The 12,745-nt window shown below is 43.4% G+C and overlaps 1 protein-coding gene across 1 annotated transcript; it reads left to right on the forward strand.

The window, feature by feature from the left end:
* The first annotated feature begins 1,937 nt into the window (after window positions 1–1,937).
* On the forward strand, window positions 1,938–12,745 carry OSER1 (oxidative stress responsive serine rich 1). Its single transcript, XM_082643536.1, has 4 exons — window positions 1,938–2,032; window positions 5,934–6,049; window positions 9,026–9,139; window positions 11,453–12,745. Exons 2-4 carry the CDS (start codon window positions 5,973–5,975, stop codon window positions 12,132–12,134), a joined length of 873 nt encoding a protein of 290 aa, XP_082499662.1. The 5' UTR covers window positions 1,938–2,032; window positions 5,934–5,972; the 3' UTR covers window positions 12,135–12,745.

The following is a 12,745-nucleotide window of genomic DNA, read 5'->3' on the forward strand; positions in this document are numbered from 1 at the left end:
TGTTGCTTATTCTTTTATAAGAGATGTTGAGAGATGGGCAGCAGTGGGTGACCAGGCTTTTGAGACTGTTTAAATCCTGACAGTCACTTCCTAGCACTGTATGACATAGAACAGGAGCTAGAACAAGATATCTAATATCTGAGTCCCAGTCATCCTCATCTGTAAAATGTGTAAAATCACAGGAATATTAAATGTGTGAACATGTGCATGGCTGCTGCATAGTACAGGGTAGTCATTATTAGCATCATTAGGTTTGATGTTGGAACTTCACAATTAACAGGACTTTTTCTTTCTTTTTTAAAAAATAAATTTATTTACTTTTGGCTGTGTTGAGTCTTCATTGCTGCACGCAGGCTTTCTCTAGCGGCAAGCAGGGGCTACTCTACGTTGCAGTGGCTTCTCTTGCTGCGGAGCACAGGCTCTAGGCACCGCGGGCTTCAGTGGGTGTGGCTTGCGGGCTCTAGAGCGCAGGCTCAGTAGTTGTGGCGCATGGGCTTAGTTGCTCCGCGGCATGTGGGATCTTCCCGGACCAGGGCTCCAACCCCTGTCCCCTGCATTGGCAGGCGGATTCTTAACCACTGCGCCACCGGGGAAGTCCCAATAGGTTTTTTTCATCCCTTGTCAGTTACTGAGCCTCTCCTATGAACAAGAAGGATTTAAAATGTTTTACCCAGGGCCCACGACATGCTTTAACAACCTTATCCAATGACCTGTAGATTCCATTCCCAGGCATGGACCAGGCATTCCAAGATCTGGCTGTAGTTAAGTTGAATATACTAAGCTATTTTCAGCAGCCTATCTAGTTAGGTGATTACAGCTAAGGTATTGGGGAGTAGGAGAGTCAAGTTTTGGTTCAGGTGACAACCTCACACAAAGGATGGGCCGTAACCAACTCCAGCCCATTCTACTGAGGAAAGCCATCTTTTCCTATAAAGCTCTGAGAAGTGCAGACGTGGAGCTGGGGCGTGGTGAGCGAGGAGGGGCGCAGCAGAACCAGTCTTGGTGTTGGAGGGAGTGGCAGCTTGTTGCTCAGCCCACCCCTTCTCGGCCTGCCATCTGAGCAACCGTCAGTCATACAAATGGAAAAGATCCCTAAAAATAACCTACTTAGGTGAACTGTCCAAAACTTTGTGCAAAATTTAGTACGCATGTGCGTTTCTCTGTCGAGGTGTACTACAGTTCTCACCAGATTCTCAAAGCAGTCCATGCCTGAAAAAAACGAGATTCTCTGAAACAGTCCAAGGTCCTCACTTAACGGAATAGAGAAACAGGCCCAGGGAGGGAAACGCAGTTGCCTCAAGTCAAACAACAGGCGTATTAAAGCGAAGGCATTTCAGTTCCAATTCCGGCGTCACGTTCATGGTCCTGACCGTGTCCGATACTTCCTTGCTTCTCTGCAGCCCTGGAAGATCCCCGGGAGTCCAGGGCTGGTGTCGGAGCCCAGGAGATGTCGCAGGCCGTCCAGATTCGAGCATCGAGGAGGCTTGGGCCAAGCGCTCAGACGGGCTCCGTCGCTGTGAAAATCCCCCCACCCTGGCCTCACCACGCGGAATTCCGCAGCCTCGCTGACTCCAGGTGTAGCACCAAGCACAGGGAGACCCGGGGAAGTGTAAGCAGCTCGACAACGAAGAACAACGCCCACTCACTCACCTGACCGAGAGGAGGAAGCAGGCACACCCCAAAACCCGCTCCATAGCGAATCCTTTGCGGAGGGAGGGACGAATGAAGAGAATAACAGGAAATGACGTCAGGTGCACGTGCTTCGCGAGGGGCGGGCGTCAGGCGTTTGAGAGGCGCGGCCACCGCCCCGCGCCTGCGCAGCCACCGCCTGCCGCGTTGCCTAGTCACTGGGGTGGGAGGAGCACGAACAGAAGGCGGGGCGCGTGTCTGAGTGACGCAGGCGCAGTGCTCCTCCGGAGGGGCGGGTCGCCCCCTCCGCGGATTTAGATCCGGGTCAGTCAGGCGCCGCGATCGGAGAGAGACGATCTGAAGTGATCGGACTGGCTCACCGGAGTGCCCCTGCCGCGAGGAGGTGCGTGCCCAGACGTGACGGGGAGGCGCCGCGGCACCGCGTCTCTGCCTCCAGGCCCGGTCTGCGCGCGGGCGGCTTCCTCTGGGCCCTCCCGCCTCGCCTCGCGTCGTTTCCCCGGCGCTGGCTGCCTGGGCCGGGCAGGGCCTGCGCTTCTCCGCGCCCCCTCCGCTGCTGCGGCCTGGCCCTGCCCGAGCTCCGCTCTCTCGACCCTTCCCGCCTCCGCTGCCCCCGCCCCGTCCCTCGCCTCCGCCCTCTCCCGCTCGTCCGTAGCTTCCCCTTTTCGGTTTTCTCGGCCGCTCTTTGCCCTTTCCCGCTCTTTCCCGCTAGTTCCTGAGCCCCAGTCTCGTTGTGTGCTTCTTCGGCTCTGCCCCCGCCTTCTCCTGCATCCCTTGCCTATCGGCCTGACCCAAGTCTCTCATTCTGGCCCGGGGAGTATCCTCAAGGGGCAGCTTTCCAGCGGGAGACCCCGGGCGGGCACAGCTAGGGCCCTGGACAGCTCCCCCTTCTCCGAACCCCCCAGGTCCCGACCTTTCCCTCCATGTTTAAGCACGACCGATCCAGTTTCTGGGTAAAAAGAATTAACATAGTGCTTTTGCACCGAGAGTGTAGGGGTTGAGTGAGTAGAGAGAAGCGTGAACGTGTCTTGTCTCGGGGGCCGATTGTTGCAACTTAGTCTTGTTTGCATCTTCCAGAGTTGTTGGACGCGATTTTCTTTCCCGGATTCCACGCTTCCTGGTGGGCAGGGAAATGTTGTAAATCGTTAACGTTGTGATGACACGCTTACGCGCAGATCCTTTATTGATCGTTCTCAGCTCTTTTCAGGGTCCTGGAAATTTGGACCTAGGCTTGAGGTTCAAAGAGGTATTGGTTAAAACTGCAAGATGTAAGTAAGATTGTGAGACATAACTCTTCGTTGAAAGTCAGAGAAAATCAGGAATTTTCCCTTTTGATGGAGGAACTTAAAAGAATTTTGTGTTTTCTGAAAGGTTAGGGAAAATCCGAGGCCCCTTGTGATTTGACTTAAAACAAAGTAGAAGTTTGATCTTTGGGGGGATTGTTCAATTTCAAGAAGTTGGGGCAGTAAAAACTGCAAGAACGCCTCCCACAAATTTAATGTTAATGAAGAAGGGCAAATCAGGTACATGTTTCCCGGAGTTAGTTGTACAGCTCTTGATTTGAGTGAATGGGAAGCTGGGAAGAGGGAGGAGCATAATAAGCCTTTTTGTAATTACAGACATGCTCTTCTGATTTAGCTCTTACGGTCATGCCTAAGATTCACCTTTGCCCTGGGTTAATATAACTGAGGGAAAAGGTGAGTAATCAAAATGTTGGAAGTCTGAGACTAGTTTAGTTGCAACTTCATTCCTAAAGTTTTAGTCTGTAGCCAGTTTTATTTTGGTCTGTTTCGGTTTTTAACTGATGGGTCCTTTAGTGTGTCAACAAGAATGTTAGCTATGTTTGTATTAACATCTAGAGATCACCTGCAGTAATGTTAAGTTAACACTGTATAATTAAAAGTTCCATGTTTGGGTGCAGAGCATCTTAGCACAGTGTTAGGGCAGGAATGAGATTCCAGTCCTTACAGGAATAGGGTTCACAGTCCTGGTGTCAGGTTCTCCCTTGTATCTCCCTTGTATCCCCGTATTCTTCAGCAGGAAGAATTTGTTTATAGACTACAGAAGCACCTTTTAGATGCTGTGGAGCTTCAAAAATAATAGAATATGTGATCTTTGCTCACCCCTCTCCCCAAGTATATGGGACGTTATTGTGTATCTGGGAGAGGGTCCTCCTCTGAATCCTGAAGAATTAGGAACCAGTGAAATGTGGAACAGGTAATGTTTCCTCAAATTGATGTACTGGTTAAGTAAACCAGCAAAATGCATATGGGGAGTGTGTTTAAATTTTTTGTCTTAAGAAGTTGAGGTGAAAGCTAGCTGAATTCTTTTGAGACTGTTTTCAGTGCTCCCCAGAGAGATCTGCCTTAAATACCTTCTACACATTAATAAATGAAACAAATAGTCTTGATCACTTCTTAATTTTGCCACGGGTACTACATGGTTACATTATATCAAACATGTTATGACACCGTGACCTGTAGAATATTAGAGGTCTCACAATAACATCAAACCCACCCCTGAGAAATGATCAGATATAGAATTAGAGAGGATGCAAGGATCCACAGAGAGGCACTGCTCCCCCTGAGAGTGCCTAAGGGCACTCTAGAAATAGAGAAGGTAAAGTGAATTCTTTGCTTCAAAAATTCCCCATCTTATATTTTTTGTTTTACTTTTTTTTTCTTTCTGATTCCCTGTGATATGTTTATAGAGACTGATTTATGCTTTGTTCAGGATGTGGTATTAAGAAATTTTTTACCCTGAGTGAAAAAAAAAAGGGAGACTAGAGTCAAAGAATTGATTAACTTCTCTGTTGTATCTCTTGTTGCTTTGGTTGGTCTCTCTCCCATCATTTTTTTTTTTTTTTTTTGGTTTAAATATAAAAATCAGGGTAGAAGAAATGGAGAACTTTGGTTAATCAAGCTAGTTGATTAAGTGGAGATCATTTAAAGGCACATCTGTAGAATAATAATTTCAGTTTTTTCCTTTACTTTCTACCTCTTTTTTTTACCTAATTTTGTTTTAAGTTTGTTTTTGAGTTACAAGTATAGTTCATCTATTCTTTTTTTTTTTTTTTTTTTTTTGCGGTACTTGGGCCTCTCACTGTTGTGGCCTCTCCCGTTGCGGAGCACAGGCTCCGGACGTGCAGGCTCAGCGGCCATGGCTCACGGGCCCAGCCGCTCCGCGGCATGTGGGATCTTCCCGGACTAGGGCAAGAACCCGTATCCCCTGCATCGGCAGGCAGACTCCCAACCACTGCGCCACCAGGGAAGCCCTAGTTCATCTATTCTTGTAAGAAATTATTTGAAGCTAAAGAAAACAAAGGTTGAGTGTGGAGTAAGCAGTATCATTGAAACATGTTTGCAGTCCTGCCTTAGTAATGGTAACATCTTGATACGTGTGTATGAATATTAATATGAGTATAAACATTGATATCTGGGTCAGGATTGCTTTAGAGAAACGCTATCATGTGTCACAAAATTATTCTTACCTGAAATGTTTAGAGCTGGATGAGACAAACACTCAGTAGTGTTTTTTTTTTTTTTTAAATAAATTTATTTATTTATTTTTGGCTGCGTTGGGTCTTCGTTGCTGCACACAGACTTTCTTCTCTAGTTGTGGTGAGCGGGGGCTACTCTTCGTTGGGCTTCTCATTGCAGTGGCTTCTCTTGTTGTGGAGCACAGGCTCTAGGCGTGTGGGCTTCAGTAGTTGTGTCGTGCAGGCTCAGTAGTTGTGGCACATGGGCTCAGTTGCTCTGTGGCATGTGGGATCTTCCTGGAGCAGGGCTCGAACCCATGTCCCCTGCATTGGCACGCGGATTCTTAACCACTGCGCCACCAGGGAAGTCCCCTCAGTAGTGTTTTAAAGCTCAGAGTCCTATATGTTGAGCTTTTCCCGTGTATTTCTGATGCAGAGGTCATTTTGTCTGTAGGTTTCTAGACTTCTACAACTGGAGAGATTTCCCCTCCTGTTAAAAAGTATACTTAAACACAGATTTTAGGTGACGTAGTTTCCAAAACTGTGTAATAGGATATTGGCATCAAGTATTTGGACAGTTTAAATTCCATCATAATAAATATACTTTTTCTGTATTATTTCTTGTGTCTTCTCTTAAGAAATAAAACCTACAGTTTCCTAGTCATTGAAACTTCCTTTTAGAAGTAGAAATTTGCTTTTTCTCCCCCTAACAAGCAATGGTAGTATCAGGAATATAGATTTTAACAAAAGTATATGTTTGAACTCACCTGTTTTCACTTTGTTCATTTTATTTTTATTTTCTTTTTAGTATTAACGGGACCATCCATAGTAGTGTAAAACTTTCACAATGAAATCTGAAGCCAAGGATGGAGAGGAGGAGAGTCTACAAACTGCTTTCAAGAAATTAAGAGTGGATGCATCAGGGTAATTAAATATGGAATATATTATTGGGGAACTGTTTACTAGATTTAAGTAGACATTTCCTCAGGGGAGCTCTTTCTCTTCTAAAATTTCTTTTTATTTGTAGAAGGTGTCAATGTTAATAGTGTGACATTTTACCAAATTCTGTACAGCATTGTTTTACTTACAAAAGAAACTCTTCTGTTAAATTTTGAAAAGTAGGTGCTCATTTGTACTCCAAGGCTGGGGTTTCTTCTTAACTTTGAGGAGGGTTCCCCTCTCCCCCTCCCCCCTCCCCCCTCCCCCCTCCCCCCTCCCCCTACCTCTTTTTAATCAAACATTAGGCAGTGTCCCATCAGAGAGTTCCTCATACATCTCGGGAATCACAGTATTTTTCACTAAAAGTGAATTGGCTCAATAGGAATCTCTGCTGACATTGTCAATTTCATGGGCTCTGATTGCTGACCCTATCACTATGGAAACCTCTTCATCAGGGTTCTGTCACTGAGATCAATAATCTTGGACCCTTTGGCCAAACTAATTAGAGCACCTGCAGACCAGCTGCCATCTGAATGTTAATATTTCACCCTTTGCAAAATGTTCTGTGCAGGACACTCTTCATCCCCCTTCTTTGCCCCAGGCCAGAAGAAATCTCAAAGTTTTAATGGATATAAGAATATTTCATTTCATGAATGGAAACTGAACACTCCACAGCAAGGAGTAAATAATGATTGCTCAAATTTAATACTCATTTACTATGCCCTAGACACTGGCTTAAGTACTCTGTACACATCATCTAATCCTTACTACCAACTTAGAAGATAGATACTACAGAGTATACTATGTAGCTTACAGAGGAGCCACAGACGAATTAAGTCACCTGCAAAAGGTCACATTGGTAAGAAGTGGTAGAGCCGGGATTTGAACCCAGACGGTTTATCTCCGGAACCTCTGCTCTTAACCATTCCTTTATATGGTACCTTGAAGACAACATGAAGAAATGCATTCGGTACCTGGTGCATGTAAAATTAACTAGTTCTTAGTTGTTGTTATAGCTGTCTGCTTATTGCTAGTACTATTTTTGGCTTACCAAATGAGAGAATTTATGCCGATAGATTGGCACAGTAGCTGTTACAGGTGCTTACACTTGTTTCCATGATACTTCAAATAAGTATCTTCTAGTGATTTTCCAATATGGTCATCTTGCCATTAGAATTGATTAGTACTTTATAAGCTATTTTGGGAAACAGAAACAAAGCAGAAAAACAAATAGTTCCAGATTGCAGTCATAGTGTATTCCTTTGTGATTTCTGGTATAGAAATATATATTTTTTAATCAGGAAAATGCTAGGAATGTATAAATGCACATGTACATGTATCCCTTAGTGTATAAATTTATATAACTCTTGATATACAGACTTCTTTCCTGGTGTTTTAAGAAGTCGGAACATAAAATTAAGCTAGTTCCATGCCCCTAAAAATTACTTGGAACATAAAAAAAACTTTTCAAAATATCTGTACAATATATGGTCAAATATTATATATTTGTAGCATGCGCTCTACCTTGAGTAAAATTATGGAAAGAGAAGGAGCAGTGGAGAACATTCGAGAAAACCAAATAAGAGTACGAGGGGTGAGTCATTACTGTGACTAAGCAGAATAAGACTTGTATAGTGTATCATACGTTTCTAGTTGTTTTGTATTGTTGCTGATTTAGGAATGGAACATTTGAGGTACTGACTCATAAAGTAACCAAGCCTTGCCAGGAATTTAGCATGATCCTGTTCAACAGGTTTTGGTTTCTAATGGTATTTGTCTTATCAGGACAAATCTTTATATATTTATTGTAAAACAACATAGTCTTTTTCATCAGACTATAACATAATACATGCTTACTATGGGTAAATCACAAAAACCAAAAAAAGGATAAAAAAGGAAGTAAAAAATCACAATTTACCAATACCACAGTTAATATCTAGATCATCTGTAATAACAGTGTTCACTTTTTTTACACAGTTGAGGTCATAATATATGTGCAGGTGTTTATCCATGCTGTTTTCTCTTACGTTACAAGCATAACATAATATTATGTTATAAACATTCTCCCATGTCATTAAGAGTTCTTTGCACACTTAATTTTTAATAAATTCCTAATATTCCATTGTACAGATTGGCCATAATTTATATAGTACGGTATTTTCTATTTTTAGACATTTAAGGTTATTTTAAATTATATTTTAGTGAACATCTTTTTACTTAGTAGATTGTCTCTTTCTAAAGGATATTTATCAAGACTACAGCATGTATAGTAGGAGCCCTGTATATGTGTGTATGTATGTGTGTATTGAAAAGGTCCAAAAGAATTTGATGTTAAATGTTAATGTTGGTGACCTCTGGGTTGTGAGATTATAGATGATTCTTTTCTCTCTTTTAAATTTTTTCATCTTTACTGGGAACCCATGTTACTTGTGTAATTTTAAACTGCAGAGATTTAGCTCTGAGTAATATTTCAAGTTTATTGGTTGTAAAAATTAGAATATTTTTGTATAAGTTGTATACTGTTTGAAAAAGTATTCATTTAGATTGAGTCTCCTAAAGTTAGATTGAGTCTCCTAAAGTTTTTGCTCCTAAGCTTAGTTTCCATGGCTCTGGTTTGCCCATATAAAGTAAGTGGTCATTGTCGTTAGCTTTCTCCCTGGACATAAGGCCTGATCTGCCCCAGATAAACAGCCTAAAAGTCTATTTATATCCCACTGCTGGTTATACTTAAGAATCATTCTTTGGCTTATGATTTTGCAACTGCGAGCTCTTAGGGATCCTCCAAATTTGGTTTTGGAGGAAAATTTACACTAAAGGCTGAGCAATTCTTGAGAAACCCAAACTAGAAACATAATAAAGGTATATTAATACCTTTATACAAGTTGCAATTGGGTTGGTGAGAGCAATATGTTCTCCTCCTTTCATGGTTTTATAAGCAGTAAACTTTGTTCTTGTCTTCAGGTCCATAGCATCTCTGTCTGTTGCAGAAGGCACAAGTGTCAGAGCATCAGTCAGAACAGCAGTGGATGATACCAAACCTAAAACCACATGTGCATCTAAAGACAGTTGGCATGGGTAAGAGCTTCTCATTGCAGATGATTTTTATCCCAACACCTTAACATACTATTGGATTTTCTTCCCTAAGTATCCAGAAAAGAGTGTTATGATATAGAACCCAAGATGCACCGGTTAAAGAAGACGCTTTCTTCTCATTGTGAATTTGCTGAGACTTGCTGTATAGCCTGGAATGTAGTCAATTCTTATAAATGTTCTATGTGTGTTTGAGAAGAATGGCTCTCCTTTAATCATTCTTAGGTTTTATATATGTCCATTAAATTAAGTTTAAAAATGTGTTACTTATAGGATCTTTTTTCAAATAATTTTTTTTTTTTTTTGGAAATAATCTGCCTAGTTCTCTAGCTGCTGTTAAGGTATTCCTATTGTTTTTGGTATTCTCCAGTTAGTTGTCCTGCTTTAGTGTGTGCTTCTTGTATCTATAGATTCTCTTCTTGCATCAATTCAGAAAATTTCTCAGCCATCATCTCTTAAAAAATTACCTGCGTTCCCATTCACTGTATTCTTTCTTTCAGAGACTCCAGACTTTTTATTCTGTCTTACATACCTCTTAACTTCTACATTTTTCCAAATCTCTAAGTTTCTGTGCTGCTTTCTAGGTCAAGAGTTGGCAAACTTTTTTGGTAAAGGGTCAGAAAATAAATATTTTAGGCTTTGGAGGCCAAGAGGTGAGATCCAGGGATATTTTGTAGGTACTTAAAAAGGGAGAAAACTCCTGCCCTGCCCTGTTTGCTTGTTGTTCACCATCCTGGCTGGTGGACACACTTTGTGTTCAGTCACTGAGACAGTCTCAGGCTGAAATGATGAGCCTGGTGGGATGGGTGGGGAGGGAGCATTGCCAGGGTCAGTTTTACTCTCTGCCTCAGTGGCACCCAGATTCCAGCACACCCTCTCTCCTCCAGAGAGCCTGGCACAAACTGAGATTCTACCTCTCAGTACCTAGCGATTGTTGACGGCAGAGCCCCAACATGTAGATGGTAGCCAGTGAGGGCCCCAGGCCGTGGTGTAATGCACATGTCTGCTGGCCAGGAAGACAGGCACAGGGAGTGGAGGGAAGAGCAGGGGCAAAGCGGGGGGCACCGCAGGCATGTCTGCGTGGCTCACAGTTCTAGCCTGTGGGAGCAGTGTCTGTGGGCTGTACATAAACAGGTGGGGGGCCGGATTTGATTCACAGACTGCAGTTTGCTGACCCCTGTTGTAAATAATTCAGATTTATCCTCCAGTATTTTCTTTTCTTAGCTGTATGTATTCTGCTGTTTAGCCCATCTATTTAGTTTAATTTCAGTTACAAAGTTTTTAAAGTTCTGCTTGGTTCTGTTTTCAAATTTGCTTGGCAATTTTGAGTCTTTTTTTCTCTTTGCTCAATTCTTTTTTTTTTTTTTTAATTGACTATTTATTTATTTATTTATTTATTTTTGGCTGCGTTGGGTCTTCCTTGCTGCATGTGGGCTTTCTCTAGTTGCGGCCAGCGGGGCCTACTCTTCGTTGTGGTGCGTAGGCTTCTCGTTGCGGTGGCTTCTCTTGTTGTGGAGCACGGGCTCTAGACGCGCAGGCTTCAGTAGTTGTGGCCTGCAGGCTCTAGAGCGCAGGCTCAGTAGCTGTGGTGCACGGGCTTAGTTGCCCTGCGGCACGTGGGATCTTCCTGGACCAGGGATCGAACCCGAGTCCCCTGCATTGGTAGGTGGATTCTTAACCACTGCACCACCAGGGAACTCCCTCAATTCTTATTTATTTAAAATTGTATAAAATGTTACAGTATGTCTGATAATTCCCAATATCTGAAAACTTCAGAGAGTCTAAATGTGTTTTTCAGCTGTTCCCAGTGATAGAAATGAATTCTAAATCTGCTCTTCTGTTGAGTAATCACGGCAGAGTGGCTATTTGTAGCATTAGCCCCACAGGGTACTGAAGCTGCTGTGCTGCATTCAGGGCGTGGAGCATAACATTGAGGTTTTACAGCATCAGTCTAAGTTGTCTGTGCAGGGTGCTTCTCCAGACCCACTGGTCAGAGGTTCCCAAGCCAAGGGTTGGGCAGGGCAGACAGGTATTCTGCGCCAAATGTTTCGTCCAAGAAGTGCGATTTAAAACTACCCTTTACCTCTCCTGTTTCTATACCTTGGTAATAAGGAGATGTTGACATTTTTTGAGACTCAGAGACTTAGGCAGCTTGAAAATAGAGATAGGCACATCTCTTTGGGGGAAACTTATTTAGACGCATAAACCAGAGAGGTGGCAAATTTCCAACTACCTTAAAGAATCTCTTTAGGAGACCTCTGTATTCCAACAACATCTTGTGCATTTTTTTCCTCTAAGGTCTACAAGGAAGTCTTCACGAGGAGCAGTGAGGACCCAGCGTCGTCGGCGTTCTAAGTCTCCTGTCCTTCATCCTCCAAAGTTTATACATTGCAGTACAATAGCTGCTTCTTCCAGCAGCCAGCTCAAGCACAAAAGCCAGGACTCCCCTGATGGCAGCAGTGGGCTGGGAATTTCAACCCCAGAGTTCAATGCAGGAGAATGCTCAACTTCTCTCGATACTCATCACACAGGGGCAGCTATTGAGCCTTTGAGAGCTTCGGTTCCAAGGCTTCCATCAGAGAGTAAGGAGGAAGACTCCTCTGATGCTCCCCAGGTCTCCCAAGCAAGTCTCAAGGCCAATGATCTCTCTGACTTTCAATCCGTTTCCAGGCTAAACCAAGGCAAGCCATGTGCATGCATAGGCAAGGAGTGCCAGTGTAAGAGGTGGCATGATATGGAGGTATATTCCTTTTCAGGCCTGCAGAACGTCCCTCCCTTAGCCCCAGAGCGAAGATCCACGTTGGAGGACTACTCTCAGTCGCTTCACACAAGAACTCTGTCTGGCTCCCCCCGCTCCTGTTCTGAGCAAGCTCGAGTCTTCGTGGATGACGTGACCATTGAGGACCTGTCAGGCTACATGGAATATTACTTGTATATTCCCAAGAAAATGTCCCACATGGCAGAAATGATGTACACCTGAGAGCAAGAAGCTCATTCCCATGCTTTAACCAGTGAAGGGTTGTCAGATTAGTTAACGACAGACCTCGCGGCCGCTTTGGGTGAGGAGACATCTCCTTCTGCTCACTGTGCTTGCAGTAAAAACTTTTCTTGGCATCTCAGTTAATCTTCATTCTTTAAATTTAACTCTCTGAGTTCTTACATACCCACCAAGGCAAGCCAATCAAAAGAACAATCCCTCTCATTTAGAACTGTTCCTGGGGGATGAAGAAACAATTGCTTGACTGGTAGCAGTGGGTCTATGGTGAAAGCCTTTGAAAAACAATTTTTCAGCATTTTTCAGATCTGTTTAAGATTTGGGTGCCAAGGAGAATGAAATGTGGTTTTGTACCTGGACTGAACATTTGTCATGCTGTAGTTGCCAGCCCAGAGTATTAGAAGTTTTATGACTGGTTTAAACCAGCTCTGATTTAATGCAAGATTTATTGTGTCTTTAAAGGTTTCCTATGTTATTGTTAAGCCGGAGATCTAAGGTTTAGATTCAGTATGAATAAACTAGCTGGCCTGCCCTGTATTGTTTGAGAGAATCATTAACCATCACTAAATAAACCCCCGCTGGTGCTCTTCACCTGA

The sequence above is a fragment of the Mesoplodon mirus genome (assembly GCF_964341445.2).
Source record: "Mesoplodon mirus genome assembly, chromosome: 15".
Lineage (NCBI taxonomy): Eukaryota > Metazoa > Chordata > Mammalia > Artiodactyla > Ziphiidae > Mesoplodon > Mesoplodon mirus.